The following is a 25,432-nucleotide window of genomic DNA, read 5'->3' on the forward strand; positions in this document are numbered from 1 at the left end:
TCCAGAGGGTGGAGCTTAAACCTCTTGGTCCTAAAAACAAAAACTACTTCATAATTTGCTTCTAAAGCATGCATTACAGACAGGGAAAAACTGTAACTTTACAGTGGAAAAACCAATGGTAGACACCACTGCAACCAAGTAATCAATATTAACAACATTTGTGGTAACTCATGTTGATATTGTGACCCCCTGACATGTGATAAGAAAGGTACCTTGTCCACATTTGTGGTACTTTTTTCCCAAAACCAAGAACCCTAGTCCAATATGACAAATACATCAAACAAACTCAAATCAAGAGACATTCTACAAAATAACTGACCAGTCCTCTGCAATCCATCTAGGTCATGAAAGACCAGGGAAGCCTGGGATACGGTCACAGCTGAGAGGACATTAATGGACAAAAAGTGAAATCCAAGTTAAGCCTGGAGTGGCATTACTTGTGGAGTACAGGCATGCATTTGGTTTTTTGTTTTTAAAGATTTTATTTATTCATGAGAGACACAGAGAGAGAGGCAGAGGGAGAAGCAGGCTCCACGCAGGGAGCCAATGCAGGACCCTAGGAACCTGGGATCAAGCCCTGAGCCAAAGGCAGGCGCCAAACCACTGAGCCACCCAGGGATCCCCAACATGCATTTCTTTTTTATGACAAGATTCTTCGGTCACATAAGACGTGAACAGGGAGAAACCTTTTGTAGCTTTTTCAAAAACCTAAAATCAGTCCAAAAGAAACACTGTTTGAAAAAGGAAAAAAAAAAGACATAATACACAATTTACCTCTTTATTCCTCTACACAAAACTGCTTTGTGGGACGAGAAAATATCTGCTCCAAAGGTGTATGGTCCAGCCTCTTGGCAGGTCTCCACTCTTCAGTGGAGAAGTGCTGTCTGCATTTGTGTTAACAAGTGGGGATTTCTGAAGATGGGACAAGGATATGAGGAAACCGTGACCTCCCCCAGGACAAAATGGAGCTGAGACCTGTCTGCAGTCATGTGCTGTGGTCTGACATTGAGGTCTCCAGCATCATGTCACTTTCATTCATTTCAATTTCGAAGGTTTCTTCCAAAGAAGGTCTGGGATCTGGGGTTTTCCGTGAGGTTTCCAGGGGCACAAGCCCTGTCTCTTCTGCAGTCTGTTTTTCTACTTCAAATTCCCTGAAATCCCACGGAGGTGAAATAATGTTTTTTAGTGTCTTCATTGTATGCACATCAAAGTCATAACATTTTAATTTGTCTTTAATGTCTGCTCCTAAAAAGAAACACCACAAGGAAAATAAAGTAAGACACTCCGTCATTTATCCATCATTTCCATGTTTACACAGCACTCCCTCCACCACTTAGTAAAACTGTACTTTTAAGAGCACAGCTCAGGGCAGCCCAGGTGGCTCAGCGGTTTGGTGCCTGCCTTCAGCCCAGGACCTGATCCTGGAGACCCGGGATCGAGTTCCACATCGGGCTCCCTGCATGGAGCCTGCTTCTCCCTCTGCCTGTGTCTCTCTCTGTCTCTCATGAATAAATAAAATTTAAAAAATAAATAAATAATAAATAAATAATTGGCGTATATTCTTTTTGTCAAAATGTAGGAGATTCACCTATGTTACAACATGACTTAATGGTCTTTTTAAGTGTGTAGTACTCTACTGGGTAAGCTTGCTAGCATTCCTTTCTCCTCTGCTACATACGTGTAGACATTCAGTTATTTCCAGTTAGGTGTGATTACGAACATAGATGCTGGAAACAATCCTGTGTGTGAGCATTGGCTTCCTGAGGCCCCTATACCACTGGGCACACACCTGGGAGAATTACTACATGCTAAGAGCAGCGTGGCAGGTTGCCACCCTAACACCCCAATGAACCACACCTCCTAGCCCCACCCGTGATGACATTGCCCTCAATCATGTGACCCACACTGAACAAAATGTGATGGAAGTGATTTTGTGACACTTCCAGCTTTCAAAAGGTCTTGAGGCTTTCATTCTTGTCCTTAGAACCCTGAGGTCTCCACGCTATGAAGAAGCCTGAGATAGAAGACCTGTACGAGGCCTAGCTCTCAGTGTCAGCTGAGGTCCCCATCTATGCATGAGGCCATCTTAGACTGTCAGCCCATCAGGTGCCCGCTGACCACAGCTGCATTGAATGAGACCAGCAAATGAACCACCAATCAACCTAGAGAGCTGTGAGAACTAATACATCCTTGTCGGTTGGAGTGATTCATCAGGCAGCAACACATAATGGATTTAATTGGCCTATTTAACTTTAGCAGACATGTTAAACAGTGTTCCAAAGTAGCTCTACCTGCATGTAGTCCACCGACAACCAATAATACACAAGAGTACCAGCTGCTCCGTATCACTACCAACATTAGTCATTATTAGTATTTTCTATCTATAGCCAGTTTGGCAGGTATGCAGTGACATCTCAGAATGGTTTTATAATTTCATTTCCGTGATTATGTAACGATACTGAGCATATTTATTTGCTTCAGTGGATATCCTCTTTGGTGAAGCTCCTGTTCAAATATTTTGCTCATTTTGGATCTATCTTTTTTTTTTTCCTTTTCAAATTTTTATTCAAATTCTAGTTAATATGTAGTATAATATAAACCCATTTCTTATTTAACTTTTTCTTATTGCTCTATAGGATTTTTTGTATTCTAAACACAAGTTCTTTGACAGTCTACAAATTATAACTTCTCCCAGTCTATGACCTGCCTTTTTAATGAACAGAAGTTCATTTTATTGAAGCCTAATTAAATTAACATTTTTTTCTCATGGTTTTACATTGTCTTAAGGTTTAACCTCACCATACCCTTGTTACCTTACAAAATTTGTAACCAAATGAGTGCCCAAGTGCAGCATTCTATCCAGATTTATCTTAAGACTTGCTTATTACCAAAAAATTATTTAAATTACATTGTACTATAATGTGAATGTAAGCCAACTTAATATTCCACTGAAGTTTAAAAGTTAATATGCTATAGGCCCCATTTTACAAAGTATTAAGGCCAGAGCCTTTTCATATATTAGAAATTATTTGAAAATAAAAGTCTCCAAGATTTTTTCTATCAATTATATTCTCCTATATCACAACAGCACTCTACATGTACTCTGTAATAGTATTTTGCATATACCGAGTATTCAATTTTAAACTGTACAAATACTTAATGAGTCATTAATTCCTACAGCATTATTCCAACAATATAAATGGAGTTTCTTGATATTAATATAGTTAAATAGTTAGAAAGATAAACTGAGAACCTTACATGAGATTTGAGAAAACTAAACAGAGATATACAACAATCTAAATAGAATAAAATGTCAATTAGAATAATTATAATCTTACCAATGTAAGCTTCAGAATCACCAATGTACATCTCAATGCAATGACCAAGCATTGTAACAGAAAATGTATCATCTCGTCTAAGACCAAGGGCCTGCCAGAAAAGATGCAGCATTGTTATTACAAGAAAATGTATCTCCTTCTCTTTCATTTAAAAATATTCCTGCAGGACTCAACTCAAAACACTCCAAGGAATTAGGGGGAGTAGGGAGGAGGGCTACAAGAGTAGCCACAAGTTGATATCTTTTGAAATTGGATGATGGCCATGTGGAGGGTCTTTACACCATTCTCTTTTATGTTTGAAATCACACTCCTCCAAAAAAGATTTTCAAAATCATATCTCAATATAGAGCCTTCTAAACCTTCTGGATTAATTATATCACAGAACAGAGGTGAATTATACAATCTTCAAACGTACACATTTGAAAGATCACACAAACCAGAAAAGCTGCTAGTCCACACTTCTTACTAGCTCAGTATTCTCATTATCATAGTGGCACTTTCAGGACTTGATCTCACCTGAAAATCTTTAACCAACCCTACGTGTTTTCTCATATTTTTATCTTTCTTTTCAAATACCATTATTTCATTGATTCTAAGACGCACTCCTGCCCGCCCCCCCCCCCCCCCAATTCTAACATTTCTGAACTTCGATGCCTTAAATATCTGGTGGTTTCTTACTACTGCTGTCAGCTGGCCACAGCCATGATGATGGTGGCCTGTTTGGGTAGCCTAGATGTGGCAACCATGAAGATACAGACTAGACCACAAACCATATGAACACTCAAAAATACAGGAATTGCCATTCTTGTCTAAAAACCTGTTGTTGACATTTTCTGGCAGAATAAGCTTTGCAGAGCCAATGTCTTTGTTTGGGAGAAACACAAGTAAAGAACAGGGTGTGTATACTGGCACCAGGAAAGCAGAGACATTGACCACCTGGTGCAAAAGTGATTTAAAAGAACCAAATTCTGAATGTGAAGAATAGAGTGCTATAAGTATCTGTTTCACATATATTTTCTTTTTTATGTAGATACTAGAGTGATTCCTGATGAAAATCTATGTCCTCATTTGTTCAAAAAGAGTACTTTTTCTAAGTACCTAAAAACTGAGAGATTAGAATTATGTAAAGTTGAAAGGTTTATTTGTGTGTGTCTGTCTGAATGTGTGTGTGGTGGGGGGGGAGCAACTTGCTTATTAATGGTGTCTTACATTTGGTGAGATACGGCATGTGAATTTAGGAGAAATTCTTTCCTTGTGATGAACACAGACTGTTTCGTTCACTGAACAAAGTAACTAAGGGAATTAATTCTAAATCCTAAATTTCTTTTCTCCTGCTTAGACAGGGCAACAAATAGCACAGACACATGTCTGTCTCACTGCACACTTAGGACAAGTCTCACATTTATCTGCAGTTGGATGAGTACTGCACAACACACACATGCTTTTCTCTGAAAGGAAAGAAGAAAGCACAAGGTCGTCTGAAGAACTTTAAGATGGCAAAATAAACACTGCCTAGAAAAACGAACAAACACTCCCAATATTGCCTAGAAAAGATCTTTTAAAAAAAGGCAGTAAATGTTAACTAGACATACTGTGTGGAAATAGTCAACAGCATTTTCAAAATTGCCCATCAGACTATGGATATACCCAATGGCAGAATAGGTGGACGCATTCTGGGGAATTAACACCAGTGCCTGACGGTGATAATCCAAGGCCTCAGCGTACTTTCTGTAAGAGAAGATGAAAGACTGAGTTGGGAGCAGGGAGATCGGGAAGGAAGAAAAAACAATTAGTAGGTACAGTGAAAGCATTCAGTTGTTAGGTCATCCATGTAAGAACATCAGAAACACTTTGGGACATCAGAGTAACAGTTTAGACTGGTAATGGTTCTTCACATCCAGCACTGCGTACTTGGACACCCACCAGTCAGCCAGCCAGCCAAGGCCACTCCAGCAGGGACCCAAGATGAGCCAGAACCCCAATACACTGCAAGCCCTCCGTTGTGGCGAGACAAACCTCCCACGCCACAGGTGGTTAAAAGCAACCAAACATTTTTGCTTTAAGGTCCAAACAAGTTACTTGGGACAGCATTTCCCAAAGTTCCCTGGAATACCTGCCTGTAAATCTTTTGTGGAAAAAAAAGTTCACTAAAGTTTGGGAAATGCTGCAGCTCCTAATAAATAGTAAAGACTCCAAGATATATTGAAACAGAAAAGTCTATTCTATTTTGAGTAGCCTAGAGTTCCTTAAACTTATTTAACCAAAGAGTTATTTTTCAAATGCTGCTGCTTATCATACCATAAAACTGGTATCTAGAGAAAAAAAGTTAGAATATGCATATGGTTTTAACTAAACCCTACTATCCTAATTCTTCCAAATTAACTTTGAACACCAATTTTTTTTAATAAAAGAAAAGTTATTATAATTCTTCAAATTTCTAGAATAAATGTACCACCGGAATATAAAAATAAAGAAATAACAAAAGCCATTAGAGATAATTATTTTGGTGCTTGCTATATCTGAGCAGCAAAGTACACAGTTGGAAGATCTCAAAATGAAAATAAGTTAAAGGGTGGCTGGCTGGCTCAGTCAGTGTACCATGTAACTCCTGATCTTGGGGTCATAGCTCAAGCCCCACATTGGGTGTAGAGATTACTTAAAAATTTTAAATCCTAAAAACAAACAAACAAAAAAGATATGGACAAGACTGCCCAAAATTAAATAAACTTAGTAAAAAAGAATATTTCTGAAAATGTTCTACTTTACTTACTTAAGCTTCCTGCAGACATGCCCCAAGTTGTTCAACAAAGGCTCCCATTTGTCCACTGTTACCTAAAACAAAGCATCATCAAAGCCATGACTCACAGATGCATTTTTCAGCCAGACCCACCTGATCATCACCCGCACCTGTGCAGGCTGCCTTCTTTCCCGGAGCCTACACAGCACAAAGCAGAGTATTTCTTGGATTCTCTTTCTTTCCTATTTAAAGAGACTTCCTGAGGATGCTATTATTTTATTAACACCACTTTGTTAATGAGCCCCTCTATGCTTAAGTAGTTCAACCTCTGTATTTCTAGCCCAAAGCTTTCCAGCTGCCCTCTAAATACTCCTACTTACAAAGCTCACAAACACTGCAAATCCAGTGTCACCCACTAACCTTTTATCCCTTGTCCTACCATCCCAGTTCCCCAACCTCCAGCCCTTCTGAGTGCCTGCTTTCTTATGCCTGGCGCCCACATCATCCTTAACCCCTAGGACACCTCAGTGTGACGCCAACCCCCATGTGACAAGTCTTATCTGCGCTCCACCACCTCAGGATAAGATACCAGGCCCTTAATGATCCACACTTAACCTTCTGCTCCATTCCTCGATATTCTCTATGAACTTAAACTCCAAGCTGTACTGGCTTCACTCCAGCTCAGTACATGCCATTCTCTATCTCTTCTATGACCTTTTCTCTTCACTTATGCCTGGCTGATGTCTGCTCCTGTTTTAGGAGGTTTAAGATGCCATATCCAAGGGGCCTTCTTGGTCCATCCTCAAGTCTGGGTTACTGGCCCCTCTGTGTGGGCACTTTTATTTGCTCAATCACAGCCCTTTTTGTGCACTGTATAATTATTGCAATTTACTTATCTGTAATCCCCAACAGGTCTAAAGGCAGGAATTATCTCACTAGTTTCCTATTGCCTCCCAACATCTCACTCAGAGCTTAGGACACAATCAACACACCTCAGTCAGTCCAAGCTAACCAGAAACAGCTTGGACTCCAGCCACACGCTCCAGCTCCCTAGCCTGACTCTAGGAGGTACAGCCCATGGGAACAAAAAACAAACTCTTTCTGATCCTTACGAACCATTGCTTCCCTGTGGCTATTTTGACATTTGCTGCAGTTAATAATTGAGGACAAACAATATCTCCCTCTTTTCAAGTAACTTTCTAATAGGCATTTTATCAGTTTAATAGTATTGTGCATTTGTACTTAAAGCCATTACTGTAAATTTCTCTTAAGAATCCAGTGTCCTCAGATCATCAAAAAACAGTTCCAACTCTAAGTGTGGTTTGTGACAGTGGGGCTTGAACTTTTGTGCATATCATCTCAGGATCCTGCTAAAACTGCAGACTGTGATTCAGTGGAACTGGGATTGTGCACTTCTAACCAACTCCCAGGTGAAGCTGATGCAGTTGGTCTAGTTAAAGTAGCAAGGTTTTAAGGTATCCAACTCTAAAAATTGGCAAGGTGATATGTGACAATCCCATATTAACAAAAGACATTATCCAGGCTGCCCAAGACTGAGCTGTTCAAGAACCTGTTTTACATGCATACACATACCAACACACAGAAACAGGGTGTTTTAAATTCACAGGACAAATAAAAGACTAAAATAGATAAAGCTGTGTTTAAAGGGGCAAGTGGACTGTCAACTGGCACAGGTCCAGAGAGAGCTGTGTCTGTGTCAGTAAAAAGGAACCAACAGCCAAGGAAGATGTGATCTATAAGTAAGAAAAGGAACAGAGTGAAAATGGGAAGTGGCAAAAAAAAAAAAAAAAGAAAATGGGAAGTGGCAATCAGAATAAAATAAAATAGATGTAAATAAAAAGAATCAATAATCAGAAAAGTACTAATATGCAAATCCTTTACCTACAGAAATTGATAATATCTAACATCATTATTATTTTAAAACAATACCCATGTATATACATCCAAACTAGCTGGAAAGTTAATTTATGAGCATACATCTCTCATATGGGAAGACCTAGTTAAATATTTCAAACACTGAGAGGTCTAAATATGTATTAAGTACAAGGTAAGGAAAAGCCATGATAGGTCTGAACAAAGTGATACATGGTCTATATATTTACTCATTAATCAAAGAGGAGGCTCCTCAGGTCCAGAGAAGGACATCTTATGTTAGATGGTACGGTGTCTACCAGTGTTCACTACCACATATTCCCTATATCAAATAACCAATAGATACATTTTGATTACTCCCATAAATCAAAACTACAGCCTCTAACAAAGCAAAGAGCCCACACTTACCCTTTCAATTAGAAACACACTCATTTTATACCATGTAGCAAAATAAGTGCCTGAAATCCAAATATTAACAAGCCATTTGCCAGTATAAATTTTAGCCCACTGTCTTCCAGGCAAAACAGATTGTCCATATTAACGTTCTCATTCAACAGCAAACATACTTGAGTTACAGGTATTACAAAGAATACCTCATTTCCAATTGCTTTAATTTTTTCCAAAGCATCAAGAAACCATTTTTCTGCCGTTTTCCATCTAAAATAGAAGGGAAAGTTTACAGATTATTCCAAACTAGCAAGTATAAACATTGTAAGAAAAAATGAGGTTAAAAAATGAAAGGAAAATGAAGTAAATTTCTATAAACAGTTTATTAAAATTCAAATTTAAAGGTCAGATAGTTTTATGGCATTAATATTGTAAGAGATCAAGATTTTAAGAGTGAGAGTTAATTCTCATGATTCCTGGTAATTATATTCCATAAAGTCACTGTAAACAGTGTTCTAGCAAATACTGAACTATGGCTCCTGGCAGAAATATAGGGTCAGGTTCCTACAAACCTGTGGTCAACTGTCCAACATGTAACCTGCTTTCCACATGCTAACACTGAACATGGCCAGCCAAGAAGCGCATCTGGCACAGGTACTTCCTCTACAGGCTCATCACAGCCTTCCTATGATTAGGGCCACTAACAGCACGTCAACACCAGGCTTGGGGATCATTTATAATAGTAACATCATCAACAGAAAGCATACAAATGTGGAAAATGTAGCACAAAATAATAGACTGCACAAAAAAATGCTCATTTACAGTATGGGTGCAGAAATAGGAAGGCAGAATGTCATCTCTGACCTCAGCTAGGAACATACATCTGTCTACAAATGTGTAAGTGCTAGGAGAGCTGACTCTGGCTTACAAATCAATGGACTACATATTAAATCATTACTGTATATTATTTTTTTTTAAGATTTATTTTATTCATGGGAGACAAAGAGAGAGAGAGAGAAAGGCAGAGACATAGGCAGAGGGAGAAGCAGGCTCCATGCAAGGAGGCTGACGTGGGACTCGATCCTGGGACTCCAGGATCACGCCCTGGGCCAAAGGCAGCGCTAAACTGCTGAGCCACCCGGGCTGCCCTATATATTATTTTAAAACAGCTTCAAACTTGCTCTTAAATATAGCAGATAATCCAATTTTTAGAATACACACACGTGCCATAAAAAAACATTACAGTAGTACTGATTTATTTTTTTAAATTTATGTATAATTTAGTGCGAAGCACTCAAATATTTTTCTCTTTAGAATGTAACGCTGAATTACTTATTCTATAAATATCCAAGGATGCAGTACTGCCTCAGATGACCAGGAAACTCTGAGACTGAGCCATTCTGATTAATTTTCGGATTAACCAGCAACTAAACGAGCATTTTTGTTTCACAATTGTGGGAAATCCTTCTCCAATATAAGACTCCAGCTCCCAAATCAACAAGATGACAAAGGGGTCTGCCACGCCTCCAAGCAACCCTAAGGCCACTCTTCACCTTCAGCAACAACCTTCCTGCTCCTGGAACTATTAGCTTGTGGCAGCGCATGTCCATGGAAACCAACTCCTGTTTAGTATTTTAAAGAAATCTAAGATAACACTTTGTATTTTCTTTTTTTTTTTTTTTTAAACTGCCCACCTCCTTCTCCTAAAATGGTATATTTAAAAACAAAAATCTAATGAAAGATCACTGAGGAGAGTAAAACCTCTCGTGACTGAGATTTAACTTCATTTATAGAAGGAAAATGGAAGGGCTCCCGGCCTTTCAGTACTTACTCTCCATTCTGAAATGCAACCACACCAACCTCGTGCATCACAAATGGGTCTTCTGGGGCAATGCTTAGTGCTTGGCCAAAGAATCTTTCAGCCAATTTTGAGTTATTGGTCAATCCATATTCTAATCCGATATACAGCATTGGCAAATGACACCTAAAAATATTGGAAAATTTCACATATTCAACACCTAAAACTTGGTAATTCAGCAGAAATTTACCAACTTTAAATCCTGTCTGCAAGATAACACAGCCAAAAACAAGGTACTTCCTTTTTTTCTAACACTTCATTTACTGGTATTTAATCAAAGTCTAATAATTTTTAGACTGATCAGCTGCCACTTCTAGAATCTATCAGCAACCTACTTGTCTTTATTTTTCATCATTCTACAGTAAAAACAAAACAAAACAAAAAACAAAACTGGAACTGTCTGAAGCAGAAGGGCAGATGTGTGCTTCCTGTTTTCTTCCAGGATGCTAATGTCACACCCTTAGCTTAGACAATCTCTCTCTTCTTTTGATTCGATACACCGTGATGTATTCAAGTTCCACTTCCCTTTGTGAAATGCTTCTGACTTTCTAACCTAAATGTTAGGTTAGATCCTCCCTTGTGTGGATTCCTATCATCTCAATTACTATCAGTTCAGAAGTATATCGTATATACCCCATTTTCACATCCTCTGAGAGTTCTAGGCAAAAAGTACTAACCACTTCTTAACTGAATCTTCATCTCTTGTCAGACCAGTAATTACAACAAAACAAACATAATAGTATTTCTTTGAAGACAGATCTAAGAATGTCTAAATAGTAACCAACTGGTTAGTATGTGCTTTGGTTTTAATCAAGAATCATGACTCAGATAAAGACTCAATCACTTACAGAAGGGGTCATTTAGCTAGAGAAAGTCCATCTGAAATGGCCAAACTACTCAATAAAAAGCAACAACACTGCTAAATTATCAAAAGAAAACTTTTTAAAACTTGGAAGTTAACCAAAGGCACCAATGATCTGAGGGGTGTTTATTCTAGAAAAACCGCTGAAGCGTGCAAAGACACAAGGAACAATTAGCAATCTAGGGGCTAGGGGTGAAGGAGGGAATCAGTCAACAGAAATTGTCTGTGACAAAGGGCAGATGTTGGATGTTCTAGACACTTTAAATAGGCTATTTTAAATATGAAAATAGAAATAAATAGAAAATTCTGAGTTGAAAAGTAAAATAATAAAAATTCACTAGAAGGGTTTGCCAGCAGCTTGAACAGGCTGAAGAATCAGTGAACCTGACGACAGGCCAACTGATATTACCCAGTCTAAGGAACAGAAAGATAAGAGTGAATAAAAATGAACAGAGCTTTAGACACCTATGGGATGCCACCACACACACCAGAGTTTGCATGATGAGAGCCCCAGAAGGCAAAGGGAGACAGAAGGGGCAGGAAGAATATAAACCAAATAGTATCTGAGCTCAAAAAAAAAAAAAAAAAGAAAAAAAAAAGAAAAAGAAAAACTCCAAATAGAATACTCAGAGATCCACACCTGGACACACCATAGTCAGACTACTGATAAAGCACCCCTCAACCTTTAAAGCAATAAGAAACTGCAACCAGGGGATCCCTGGGTGGCCCAGCGGTTTAGCGCTGCCTTCAGCCCAGGGCCTGATCCTGGAGACCTGGGATCGAGTCCCACGTCGGGCTTCCTGCATGGAGCCTGCTTCTCCCTCTGCCTGTGTCTCTGCCTCTCTCTCTGTTTCTCTCATGAATAAATAAAATCTTAAAAAGAAAAAAAAGAAAGAAAGAAAGAAAAGAAACTGCAACCAATAACACACAAGAGATTCCTATTAAGATTCACACCTGACTTCTAATCCAATACCTGGAGACCAGGAAGGCAGATGGATGACATTCAAGGCGATGAAAGAAAGAGTGCCAACCAAGATTTTATATCCAACAAAACCATTCCTGAAAATGAAGGTGAAATCAAAAATTTCTCAGGGCAACAAAAAGCTGAGAAATCCTGTTGCAGATTTACCTTATAAGAAACACTGAAGGGAAAAAAAAAAACAAAAAAAAGAAACACTGAAGGGAATCAATCCCTCGGGCTGAAATGAAAAGGACACTAGACAGTAGCTCAAATCTCACATTAAAAAAAAAAAAAAAACAGCTTACTAAAAGTAACCACATAGGTAAACATAAGACAATATAAATGCATTTTTAAAAATATTTTATTTATTTATTCATGAGAGACAGAGACAAAGGAGGATGTCCAGAGAATCAGGAAGCCCAATGTGGGACTCGATCCTGGGACCCCAGGATCACACCCAGCCGCAGGCAGACACCCGACTGCTGAGTCACCCAGGTGCCCCGACATAAGACAATACAAATGTATTTTTGTCTGATTTAATAGATAACGTAACAATTAGATATGTGTTAAGGGATTTACAATGTGTAAATGTAATGCATAAGACAACAGCACAAAGGAGGGAGGAGGAAACAGAGATGCATAGGGGTGAAGTTTTTATGTACTACTGGAATTAAGTTGCTGTGGTAAAATGAGAAATATATTTGGTCTTCCCGTGTTCTTCATACAGAGCACCTAAAACCCTCACAATTTCCTGAGTGGTGGGAGTGGAGTCTCTTTTGTGATTCATGACCGCTTTTGATCATATCTGTTTATGCTAATTCAGGTGATTTAGGGTAGGACCCTGCAATAGCCTGGAGATGGGGCTGGTCACCAGATGGACTATGTGATGAGAGGGTTGCAACCTTTGTTCCCACCCACTGACCTCCCAGGAAGGGAAGGGTTGGAGATTGAACTCCATAAAAACTTTCAAACAGTGAGCCCTAGAGTTTCTGGATTGGTGAGCACAAAGCAGTGCTGAAAGGGTGGCATGCCTGAAGAGGAGTAGAAGCCATGCGCACCTCCACACATACCTTGTCCTGTGTGTCTCTTCCATCTGGCTATTCCTGAGTGTATCCTTTATAATAAGCCAGAAAATGTAAGTAAAATGCCTTCCTGAGTTTGGTAGGTCATTCTAGCAAATCATCAAATCTCAGGAGAGGGTAACGGGAACCTCTGATTCATAGACAGTCAGAAGTAAAAGTGGCCTGGGACTTATCACTGGGATCTGAAGTGGGGAGGGGCAGTCCTGTGGGGCCAAGCACTTAACCTGTGAGGTCTACACTAAGTCCAGCTAATGTCAGAACTAAACTGAGCCAACAGTCGGCTACAGAGAAATACAAATTAAAACCACCATTAGATACCTGTCAGAATGGCTAAAATGAACAAGTCAGGAAAAGACAGAGGTTGGTGAGGATGCAGAGAAAGGGGAACCCTCATGCACTGTTGGTAGGAACCAGCCACTCTGGACAACAGTGTGGAGGTTCCTCAAGAAGTTGACAATAGAGCTACCCTACAACCCAGCAATTCACTACTGGGTATTTACCTTAAAGATACAAAAGTAGTAATCCAAAGGGGCATCTGCACCCCAGTGTTTAGAGCAACAATCTCCCTAATAGCCAAACTGTGGGAGGAGTCCAGATGTCCATCGACAGATGAATGGATAAAGAAGATGGTCTATTAAAAAAAAAAAAAAAAAAGAAGAAGATGGTCTGTATATACAACGGAATATTACTCAGCCATCAGAAAGGATGAAATCTGGCCACTTGTAACAATATGGATGGAGTTAGAGGATATTATGCTGAGTGAAATAAGTCAATTAGAGAAAGACAATTATATGACCTCATATATGGAATTTAAGAAACAAACAGAGGATCATAGGGGAAGAGATGGAAAAAGAAAAAAGAAAAAATCAGAGACGGAGACAAACCATAAAGATTCTTAACCATAGGAAACAAAGTGAGGGTTGCTGGAAGGAGAAGTGTGGGGGGATGAGGTCACTGGGTGATGGACATTAAGGAGGGCACATGATACAATGAGAACAGGGTGTTATTTAAGATGGATGAATCACTGACTTCTATCTCTGAAATTAATAATAATTACATGTTAATTGAATTTAAATAAAATTTTAAAATAAAAAATAAAAAAGAACTGAATTGACTTATAGGACTTAGCTCATGTCCAGAGAATCAGAGAACTGGTTGTTGGTGTTGGAAAGTCCCATTTTTGGTATTAATCCAAATTAGACTGGTTTAAGATGTTAACTATAATCTTCAAGAAAACCACAAAAAAGAGCTCAAAAAACATACTATAAGGAAAAACCAAGGAATTAAAATGTATGTTACAAAATATCTAAACAAAAGGCAGTAACAAGAAAGAACAAAAGAGACATAAGACATAAACAGAGCAAAATGGCAAACATAAATTCTAAACTTATCAGTAATTTTATAATACATAAATGAATAAAATTCCATCAAAAGGCAAGACATTCACAGAATGGATAATAAAACCACAATCCAACTACATTTTATCTATGAGACATACTTCAGATTCAAAGACACAAACAAGTTAAAAGTAAAAGGATGGGAAATGACCGACCGAGCAAACAGTAACAAAGAGAACTGAGGTGATTATACTAATATTGGACAAAATAGACTTAAAGACAAAATCTGTTACCAGAGACAATGAAGGATGACCTTCCATAATAAAAGGCTCAATCCATGGAGAATTGAACAATAGAGATCCAAAATACATGTAGCAAAAACTGCCAGAATTGGAGGGGAAAAGAGGCAGTTTAACAGTAATAGTTGGGAGGCTTCAATACTCCATCTGTCATAACTGGTAGAATAATGGATGGAGGATAAAAAAAAGGAAACGCAATCAGACCCAAGGGATTACAGTGATAATACGGTACTGGAAAAAAGCAGAATTCTCAAGTGCACCTAGAACATTCTAGGTAGACCATGTTAGATCATGAAACAAGCCTCAAGAACTTTGAAAGGATTGAAATACATGCAGTATGTTCTCCAACCACAATGGAATTAAATGAAAAATCCTGAGTAGGAAATTTGGGAAATTCACAAATATGTGGAAATTAAACATACTCTACATAACCAGTGGCTCAAAGAAGGAATCATACAGAAAACTTAAGATATTTACACAATGTCAAACATTTATCTGAACACAGGGCAAGTTAAGAGAATGCAAAGTTTTTCTGATGAAGAAGAACTAAAAAGAATAATGCTTATCTTGATGAGCTGATTTGAAAATTTACTTGGATAAAGTTTGTTAAACTGGGAAAGTATCACTGGTTTTGATTTTTAGGTAGGAACTAACAAACAACTAACTCTTGTGGGTTTGTGAGCATCCACGAAAAAAAGAAAGCATACTCTAGCCTGTGCTCCTAAGAAACAACCCATGGCAAATTATGGAGATTTTTTTTTTCCTGCCAATTTATCAGATTGACAGATTAGATCTGTCATTTGTTAGGTCTGTCTAATAGATATGGGAGCCAAGCTTTAGCAAAGCACTGGAAAAAGTCACACATCTTGGTGGATAAACTGGAGAATCTTGGGCTAAGTATTGAGGACGATGTAGGTAAATCGATAAGGGGCTGAACAATTTTAACCTGGAGGGTTATTTTTTTAAGATAGATATAGATATAGATATATAGATACAGATACAGATATAGATTGATTGGAGGGGAGGGGCAGGCCAAGGGAGAAGCAGACTCCCCGCTGGGCAGGGAGCCTGACATGGGACTTGATCCCTGGACCCGGAGATCATGACCTAAATGGAAGGCAGATGCTTAACGGACTGAACCACCCAGGTACCTCTTGAAGACTGTTTCTAGTACACTGGTATTAGGACTCAATTTATACATCCCCCACCTCGACCAAATTCATGTTAAGCCCTACCCCAATGTGACTACATTTGGAGAAGGCCTGTGAGGAAATAATAAAGGTTAAATGATCACAATAGGGCTGGTGCCCCTGTGAAAGAAAAAATGCCAAAGCTCTGTCCCCCCGCATGAGGACAGTGAGAAAGTGGCTATTTGCAAGTCAGGAAGAGCCTTCACGAGGACCAAACAGGACAGCACCCTGACCAGCGTTTCCCAGTCTCTGGAGCTGTGAGAAAATAAGTTTTCATTCTTTTAAGTTACCCAGTCTTTGGCACTTTGTTAAGGCAGGCTAAAGAGACTACCGCAACTAGGGAGCTATTTCCTTTACAATATGTGCAGGGATGACAAGTTAGATATAAAAATCATATACATCAAATCTAAAAGAATTGAAAAAAATCTGGGGATCATGAATATTAGATGCAGAACTGGGTGCCAAAATAAGTCTGATAGCCTGAAAAGGGTTAAACCTAACAAAAGGACATTTAGTGCAAATGAATAGATGATCCCCTTCCTGAATAATACGAGCAAACAAATGAAGGCAGCTAACTTTCACTGAGTATGTTCTGCATGTCAGGTGTTGTTCAAAGTCTTTGTTATTGTCTCAATGACTCCCAGGAATAAGTACTGTGATTACACCTATTTTCAGGAGGGTACATAGTTTGCCAAGATCACCAGGTAGTGACTCTAGACCAGCCCTCTGAACTGCTGTACTCCTACTGCCTCTCCAGAGATGGAGGCAGTCCACACAAAAGAATATGGTAGGCCTCGGGTGAGGGGAGTCCAAAGAGAGTTGATAGGAGTAACAGCAATACTCCACTCCCCAAAGTAAGATACTCTTAGGGCACACTTACATCACGGAATATCAATATACTTAATATTGATATATCAATAGAAATCTGGAACACTGGCAAATATAGTCCACTAAGCCCAGAGCAAATACCTTTTGGACTTAAATAGACTATAAATTAACAATTTGCTCATGAATACTTTCCTTCTTGCATGAGCATGTGAGAAGGAGCTTGTATCCTCACCTCTTCCCTCAGCTTTATTTCCTATTTCCCTTCTGTATTGGTTAAGGTGAACTGCTAGGCAAAATCACTACAGCAGCCTCTCTTTCCCTCAACTTCCAATAGTTATTTTAAATCATAAGCTACTAACAAGACACAAGTAAGATAATTTGATTCAGTAACTAAATGGGAGTGGCAGTAATAGTGGAATTCTCATTTTGTGAGCAAAAGCAATCCTTCATGGATTTTACCACCTGCTCTGTCATACCCTTTCATCAGCTGTGCTGCTGTAAAGTAAGCAGCCATGGCTTGGTCGTGCTCACTCTCAACTGCAAATGAGTGTCCATATGCTACCCACGCAGGCCCGTAAGTCTTCTCAAGTGTTGTTGCTTTGCTGAAACGAGAGATGCCATTCTAGTAATATATTCATTCTTAAATTGTTAATCTTATATAAGCTGATGGCTTCGAAAATATTAGAATTAAATAAATAAATGAGCTCCCAACATACTAAACACATAACAACTGTGTTAATTCATTTGAAATAAAAGTGCTTAATAGTACAAGCAAAATTTTAAGAAATTTTAAGAGATCTATTTTTATTTATTTATTTATTTATTTATTCTTAATATTTTATTTATTTATTCATTGCAGACACACAGAGAGAGAGAGGCAGAGACAAAGGCAGAGGGAGAGGGAAAGAAGCAGGCTTCATGCAGGGAGCCCAACGTGGGACTCGACCCCGGGTCTCCAGGATCACACTCTGGGCCAAAGGCGGCACCAAACTGCTGGGCCACCGGGACTGCCCGAGATCCACTGTTTTTTAGCTAAAATAGTTGAACCCAACGGCATCTGGTACCGAAATATTACTTAATCTAGGAGCTTTGTTTCACTAATGGTGGTAGCAGCAACCATTTAATGAGGCACCATGTTAGGTGCCTTATATGCATCACCTACTTCTAATAACTTGCAATTATTTGTATTTTATTTTATTTTATTCTTTAAGATTTATTTATTTATGATAGACATAGAGAGAGAGAGAGAGAAAGAGAGAGGCAGAGACACAAGAGGAGGGAGAAGCAGGCTCCATGCACCGGGAGCCCGACGTGGGACTCGATCCCAGGACTCCAGGATCGCGCCCTGGGCCAAAGGCAGGCGCTAAACCGCTGAGCCACCCAGGGATCCCCACAATTATTTATATTTTAAAGATAAGGATACTGAGCCTGAGAACATTAAGTGACATCCCATGGATGGTGGTAAGAGAGTCACTCTGATTCTGCAGACTGGACTGCATGGTCTCAAACAGTTATAAGTAGTATTCAGTCAGCAGACATACTGGTGACACATACCACAAAACATGGAAAACACAAAGGATGAGATTCTCATTTCCCAGCATTTTATTTTCTATTACTCAAATATTTCTTGTTTCATGGAGAGTCCACCACTAAATCAGAGAAGCATACCTTCCTACTCCACGAAAAACACAGTAAGTTCTTCTAAAATGCAAAACTCAACTGATCAGAGAACTTCTCCCTATTTTCTTCCTTGTGCAAAATCCTTCTTTACGTGTCACCTGCCAGTTTTCCTAATAAGCCGGGGATACAAGTATTGTATCATTTCCATTTTAAAGAAAACAGGGTCAGAGAAATTAACTAGTAAGTGGCAAGACTTGCATTAGAATTCAAATCTGGGTCCAAAGTCCATACACTTTCCCATTTTTCTGTACTTGAATAATTGAATAATACTGGTTAATAATAATTGGTTAATACTGGTTAGCTTCACTTGGCTGCATGGAGTTCCTGAAGGTAAGACCACAACAGACCCTCTCATATAAACCAGTTCGCTATGGCAAGAATTGTTTTTTTTTTTTTTTTTTTAAAGGCTTTATTTATTCATGAGAGACACAGAGAGAGGCAGAGACATAGGCAGAGGGAGGAGAAGCAGGCTCCATACAGGAGACTGATGCAGGACTCAATCCCCCCGGAACTCTGAGATCATATCCTGAGCCAAAGGCAGATGCTCAACCGCTGAGCAACCCAGGCACCCCCAAGAATTCTGTTCTATAGTCACATTTAGTGATCCTAATCTCACAGGGTTTCATATAATTTCACAACTGTTAACAAAAGAAGTCCTAAAGTAAAAGGTTATAATATTTATTATCTTTGTAAATGAAAAACAAGTTTCAAATTATATTATTGTTTCATATTTCTTCAAGTTTATAAATAATAATTTAAATGTATTGTAAGTTCCTTGAGAACAAGGTCAACGACCACTGACTTGAATCTCCCCTCATGACATCCTATAAAAAGGTACATAATTGATACAACTGAACTGAATCTGCTAAACAAATCATTCTTTCATATTGCTTTTAAATTACTTAACTAATTACTATATTAAAAGGATGAACAAGAAATCATTTTATAGGAAGCCTATAGGGGCTTATTACAGGGGGAGGAAGACAACAGATTCGTACCTGAGATATCTTCTGGCATGCTCGTTTTTATGACCAACCATGAGATAGTAGCATCCCACCGCAAACCAAGATACCTACAAAGTTCAAAATTTACTGTAACCAAAGATGCTTACGTTGGAAATGGAAATCTCTAACAGATTAGGCCAGAGCATGGACTAGATGTTCCATCACATACATGTTCTAGCTCGAGCTACTCTAGTTCAAGTTAGAAACTTCTCTGAGACAGGCTATTAAAAGTCCTAGATGAAAAAAGAGTCCTAGATAAAAAAAGAACAGATTCTTCCTCAAAGTGCCTTCAATGACGTCTATGTAGCGTTCAACAGAAGATGAGGCTCCCAGAGTTCAAATGCCAGCCTGCGTCATGTCTTCCCTGGCTCGACCCTCGCTCCAAGCAGGAACTAACCAGGATCGACCTCATTAGCTGACTTCTCTTGCACTGGTTTTGCCTCTTTCTTCTAGATTACTTTCATGCTGGCCGAGGATGGATTCTTATGAGAGCCTTAGGCCTTGATCCCTGACTTCTGTCTCTAAAGACCTAGTTCCTGATTCCAGTTTCAATGTCTGGGTGGTTGTGACCCACAGCAGTGGAGACACTGATTTCAATCACTGCATTGTTCAGTAAGGTATCTTACATGTGCAGTGTGAAAAAGCATTAGCATTACTCATTAAGAGGTGAGAGTATGACTTTCACTTTCAATATTTTCTTTCTCTGTATGTCAAGTATTTTAAAATAAGTGTATATAATTTCTATAACCAGAAAAAAGGATTTTTGTCTTAAGCTCTTGTTTGAAGATACTTAGAAAAATAAAAAAGCTCATGGACTGATAAAGCTAATGCTGCTTCTAATTATCGTAGCGCTAGGAGGTTCTCCTCCAACACCTTGAAATAAAACATTATTTGCTTGAACTTAAATATAAGCTATTACGTAAAAAATACCATAATAAAAAAAGTTTTACACTTACTTACAGGATTACTAGGATATAGATCCACCAACTTATGAGAAAGATAGAAAAGTTCTACATTAGAGAAAAAGAAAAAAAAATTAGATCCAATGAATTTTAAGATACGACTTTCCTCCAGTTACAACTCTTCACAATCACACAGATTTTGTTCTCACAGCAAAAATTTTATATTTTTCCTTCTTTCTACGTAAGGAGATATACCAACTGCACAAGGCAGCTGTTACAGATTTTTCATTCACTCCCCCCATTCCTTACCCAGTAAGTGGGTGCTGAGTGCTTCTGGAGTGGCACATGAGCACGTCATGGTACTTAAAAAGTAGTTTCACAGCTTTTGACCTATCTTAAAAACTGAGGTCTCTAACCCTATGGCCTTATGGAGCATCCATATCATCCACAATCAATCTGAGTAACCAAACTTTCAAGTTTATCAAATCAGCACAATGATTTCTTCTTGAGGAATGTGTAAGTCATAACATGCCATTGATGTTTCCCACATGCAGACTTTGACGCATTAGACTAAGATAGCCAGTGACTGCATCCATAACAAACCTCTGGGAAATGTCATGCTGCTGGTTCACAAACCACGGTTTGAGCAGCAGGGGTCTGGAATGGGAGTGTCTGGCTTTTTAAAATCCTGACAGAGTCCACTATACAGCTTAAAAGACTTAAGGGCAAATATCATCCAAATAGAACTAAATGTTTCTGAAATGTTAAAATATGGAAAGCACAAGCAAAAAAAAGTCTGTCCCCCTCCAGTTTCTAAATAGTTACTGCCTGCTATCTTATCAATTTTCTTAGAGATTTACAAAAAAAAAAAAAAAGGAAAAACTGGCCTCAACACTATAAAGCTTAAATAACTTAAACCACAAACTACATTTGAGAAAAGGAGGCACAGATAAAGAAACTGTTCTGCTGGCATAATAGAATTGATCCTCAGTCACTCTGATAAGCCTTTCTTTTTTTTTTTTTAAGATTTTATTTATCTATTTATGAGAGACACAGAGAGAGGGGCAGAGAAACAGAGTTGGAGAAGCAGGCTTCCTGCAGAGAGCCCGAGACAGACCTGAGCCAAAGGCAGATGTTCAACCAGTGAGTCACCCAGGTGCCCTAATAAGCTTTTCTTACCCTACTACTTTTATTGGAGAACTCCATTATGTTGTCACCTGCAATCTCAAATATCCAGGATTTGAGACAAAACTTCAAGAGTTACAGAAATTTTTTGTCCTAACAATTATTATTTTATTTGATGCCAAACACAGGGCCTGAACTCAAGACCCCAGAGATCAAGACCTGAGCTGAGATCAAGAGTCAGATGCTCAACTGAGCCACCCAGGCACCCCAACAATTATTTTCATTTAAAAAAATTTTTACCATTTGCTTTATTCAGCTCCACAAGTGTACCTATATGTACAGGTAAACAGTTTGCATGGAAAGGATCTTTCTCCATTACTCTGAAAGTCAAAACAACAGACTTACTGTGCCAGAAACAGTATGTAACAGAACATAACTCATTAAAATTAGCAACGTCTAAACAGTCATTATGTAAAATACTGTGGGGTACAATACTTTTTTACTTTCTTACTTCACATTGATTCAGTTAAGGTAATGATTAATTATCTCACAAGTGAAAGAGAAATTTCTGGTTTATTTGTTAGGAATAAAAATACACACTATCACATATATTTACTTTAAATCATTAAAACTATAACATAAAATGAACAATCCAATTATTTAGGATTAAAAACAATACGAAATATTAAACAGATAAGTATTTGTCACTTAAAATTTTTGTCAAATCAAGGATTTAAAGCAATCCTAAAGATTCGTTCAAAATAGCGTATGTGTGTTCACTTCTACAGCACATATAGTAAAAATAGCATGTATAATGTAGCTAAGAGACAAGTTTGAATCAGGTGCACTGGAAAACTGGCATGAGGGGATGGCTTGGCTAGTTAGTGAGACTGACTGAATACCCAGTATCTAGAGGATTTTACTAGTCCTTACTTTAACAAAGAATGGATTTTATAAGACTATGTGCCAGAACGGTATTTTCAAACTTGCAAATTATAGAAGACTGAGATGAGGGACATGTCTATTCCTAAAGTAATGGAATAAAACTACAAGCATGCATAAACCTGTAATTTGTTCTTTTAAGAAACAATTACCCCTCTAGTAATCTATAAAAGGTAAAAGCAACTTAAATTATCACCCATTTTAAGATTACTCAGAAAGCAGTCCCATACACTCCTTAGGTAAAACGGGACAGGACTCTTATGTTCCTACATAGAAACGAGTGGATATACTTACACAGAAGTAAGTTTGTAGCACATTTTAAAATCACAGTTATAATAATGTCTTTCAGCTAAAGACACTACCACATCCAGATTCTCTTGCAAACCATCTACAGACTCGGGGAGGACAGTTTCACTAGGTTTATTATACTGCAACAGAGAAAGGTAGACATGAACTCAATGAGTGACACAAATCAAATGGCAGCCTCAATCTGGCTCGAGGGCTCAAGGCTGTGCACAGGGCAAGTGTGAGATTCAGAAGCTCTTAACTTCCTGCTCATTCGTCCTCTTCTCAATTAGCTGAACTCTCCTCTCAATTTTATCAACGGAATTCCAGGGTAGGAATGTGTCCGTAGGAGAAAGACACGTTTTTGGAAGCTTTTTTAGGAATCATCATTTAATTTAAGCAATCTAAATCTATTCTTGCAAATGTACTAAAGTAATAAAAATTAACTTTTAAAAATTTAGCTAGTAAAAGAACAGAGGCCAAATTTAGTAAAACATTTACATAAAGCAAATACAGTGTTTTCACTTACCTTTTTTAATTTGTTCTCAAACAGAAAGCGTAGCAATTCCTGTTCTTCAGTACAGAGCTTGCTAAGAGGTAGTGACTCAAGAAGTTCTTTTTCTTAAAAATGTTAAAAAAAAAAAATCCTCACAATATTTATGGGGGAAAAAAACATCAGCGATGAAAAATATTCTTCTATAGTTCTTGTTCTAAGTAAATCAAACTCAGAAGAGAAAATAACAAGATCAAAATGTACTAGAAAAACTAGGACAGTGGTTCCAGACCCAGGTGGTGAGAACTACCTGGAGGGCTGAGCCATGAAGCCTTTTAAGTGATGCTGCACATCACCAGATACAAGGACCACCAGGCTAGTTTCCCAGCCTCACTCTGAGTGAACAATTCTGTCATGCTGGTTGTCCTAAGCACCACAGAATGGTTAGCGGGATCTCACCTCTACCCACTAGATGCCAGTAGCAAACCTCCCACTACCATTCTCAATTTGTAAAAATCAAGAATGTCCCTAGAGGGCAAAACCACTGCCCTAGGCTAAAACGTGCTTGAGTCCCATTAATACAACATCTCCACCTTCTCTCCATTTCTTTGCGTTATGTTCCCTTCGTATTACTGCTCACATACTAGGTCTATGGTTCTCAGCCCTACCTGTACCTCAGGGTCATCTGAGAACTTTAAAACATCTGACCCAGGGCCCCAAGAACAGAGATTCCATTCCACTTGCCTGGAGTCGGGACCTGCACACTGATGCTTTTAAAGTTCTTCAGGGCTTTGAGGTGCAGCCAGGTTGGGCACCTCTGAATCAGAAGCTGAGAACTCGGCTGACACTACCTTAAGTCACTTCTCAAAAAGATGGTCTTATACATCAAAACCCCTAAAGACTCCGACAGCAAGGGGACACTGTAAAAAACTGTCCTTTGTAATGTGCTTCACATTTGAAGATGCTAAGGAAGTTAAGAGGTCTATTTAAACCTGCAACATTGTCTGCTCGATTCTACAGACTTCAGAGGAAAAAAAAAATCCAAACACTATTAATTGTGCTAAACATGAAAACACTTGAGTTTCCAAACCTTCTTGGGCTGTCAACATGTGATGTGATGTTAAAAGATCAAATGCTTCAAAACAGTAGGCATCCAGCTTCAAAGCTTCTTTGTAGCTATAAGTAGCTAGGGCTCGGTTATCCAGGGCATCGTAGATCTTCCCCCGTAGGAGACAAATAGAACTCTTTATCTGTTGGAAAAATGAGGAGTCACATACTAAATCAATACTTCTAAACTTAATTTTTGATCAAGAATTATATATTACCTGAAGGCTGAGACTTTTCTTTACCTTTAAAAGGATTTGTTCCATCCCAACTGTTAGTATAAATTAAAACAGGAAAACAAAGTAAAACTAATCTTTCTTAAGCTCTCCTCACTTCAACAATCTATAACTAGAGTACATGTCACTGCCACTTTGTTCCTATCCTGTCTCAGAGAGGGTAATGATTGAGATAGCAAAGAGCATACAAATATTAAATCAAACTCAGTTTGATAGGCAGATCTCAGTGAAAGAAACTTAATGTAGCAACACAGCACAATGGTCATGGGCTTGTAGTACTGGGCAGACCTGAGTTCCAATCCCAGCTCTGATGCTTACTAGTGACTCCAGACAGGTTTCCTTCCCTCACGTTACTTACAAGGTCTTGTGAGAACCAGAAGGTGTAAGCACACATTAAGGTGTAGGCACAGTCGCCACTGCACTACCATTAACAAGAGGGTATGGTAATCCATATTTCAGACTGTGACCCTCAAGAAATATGTAACTAGACTTATAGATGATCCAAAGATAGGCAGCTAAAACTGGTAAAGGGCAAAGAAGATTCATCAGAAAATCCAAACCTAAAAATATCAGAGGATATAACAAGCAAATCTTAGACCTATTCAGTACCCTACGACTTGTTAAAATTTTTTTTAAAAAGTGATTTCATAAATAACACATTACAAACAAACCATGCATTTCTTAGATAAATTAACAGATAAGCAGTCCAAAAATAATAATGGTAATAACCAAGCTCCCTCAAAAATACCTTTCTTAACAGAAAAATGAATGTGCTTCTTAGCACATAAATAGATTATCTCAAGAAGGCTGTTAAAAAAAAGAAAGAAAAAAAAAAGAAAGAAAACAAGAATAACAGTCCAGATTAGTAATCTGACTGTGAACGTTATTG

General features: G+C 38.4%; 1 protein-coding gene across 5 annotated transcripts in view; it reads right to left on the reverse strand.

Moving 5' to 3' along the window:
• Positions 1–764: 764 nt before the first annotated feature.
• CDC16 (cell division cycle 16) overlaps positions 765–25,432 on the reverse strand; it is a 28,629-nt gene continuing 3,961 nt past the window's right edge. For 3 of the 5 annotated variants that reach the window (XM_077854835.1, XM_077854834.1, XM_077854838.1), the window contains 13 exons: positions 24,294–24,453; positions 23,240–23,331; positions 22,720–22,853; positions 21,784–21,863; positions 20,417–20,466; positions 19,451–19,524; positions 17,249–17,374; positions 10,187–10,339; positions 8,562–8,625; positions 6,109–6,170; positions 4,931–5,066; positions 3,339–3,429; positions 765–1,245 (listed from right to left, as the gene is read on the reverse strand). In XM_077854835.1, the coding sequence (XP_077710961.1) occupies positions 986–1,245; positions 3,339–3,429; positions 4,931–5,066; positions 6,109–6,170; positions 8,562–8,625; positions 10,187–10,339; positions 17,249–17,374; positions 19,451–19,524; positions 20,417–20,466; positions 21,784–21,863; positions 22,720–22,853; positions 23,240–23,331; positions 24,294–24,453 (1,482 nt within the window). In that variant the 3' untranslated portion in view covers positions 765–985. The remainder of the gene's footprint in view (positions 1,246–3,338; positions 3,430–4,930; positions 5,067–6,108; positions 6,171–8,561; positions 8,626–10,186; positions 10,340–17,248; positions 17,375–19,450; positions 19,525–20,416; positions 20,467–21,783; positions 21,864–22,719; positions 22,854–23,239; positions 23,332–24,293; positions 24,454–25,432) is intronic. The other 2 variants (XM_077854836.1, XM_077854837.1) reach the window with 2 other exon arrangements.

This window comes from Canis aureus, chromosome 17 (genome assembly GCF_053574225.1).
Source record: "Canis aureus isolate CA01 chromosome 17, VMU_Caureus_v.1.0, whole genome shotgun sequence".
Classification (NCBI taxonomy): domain Eukaryota; kingdom Metazoa; phylum Chordata; class Mammalia; order Carnivora; family Canidae; genus Canis; species Canis aureus.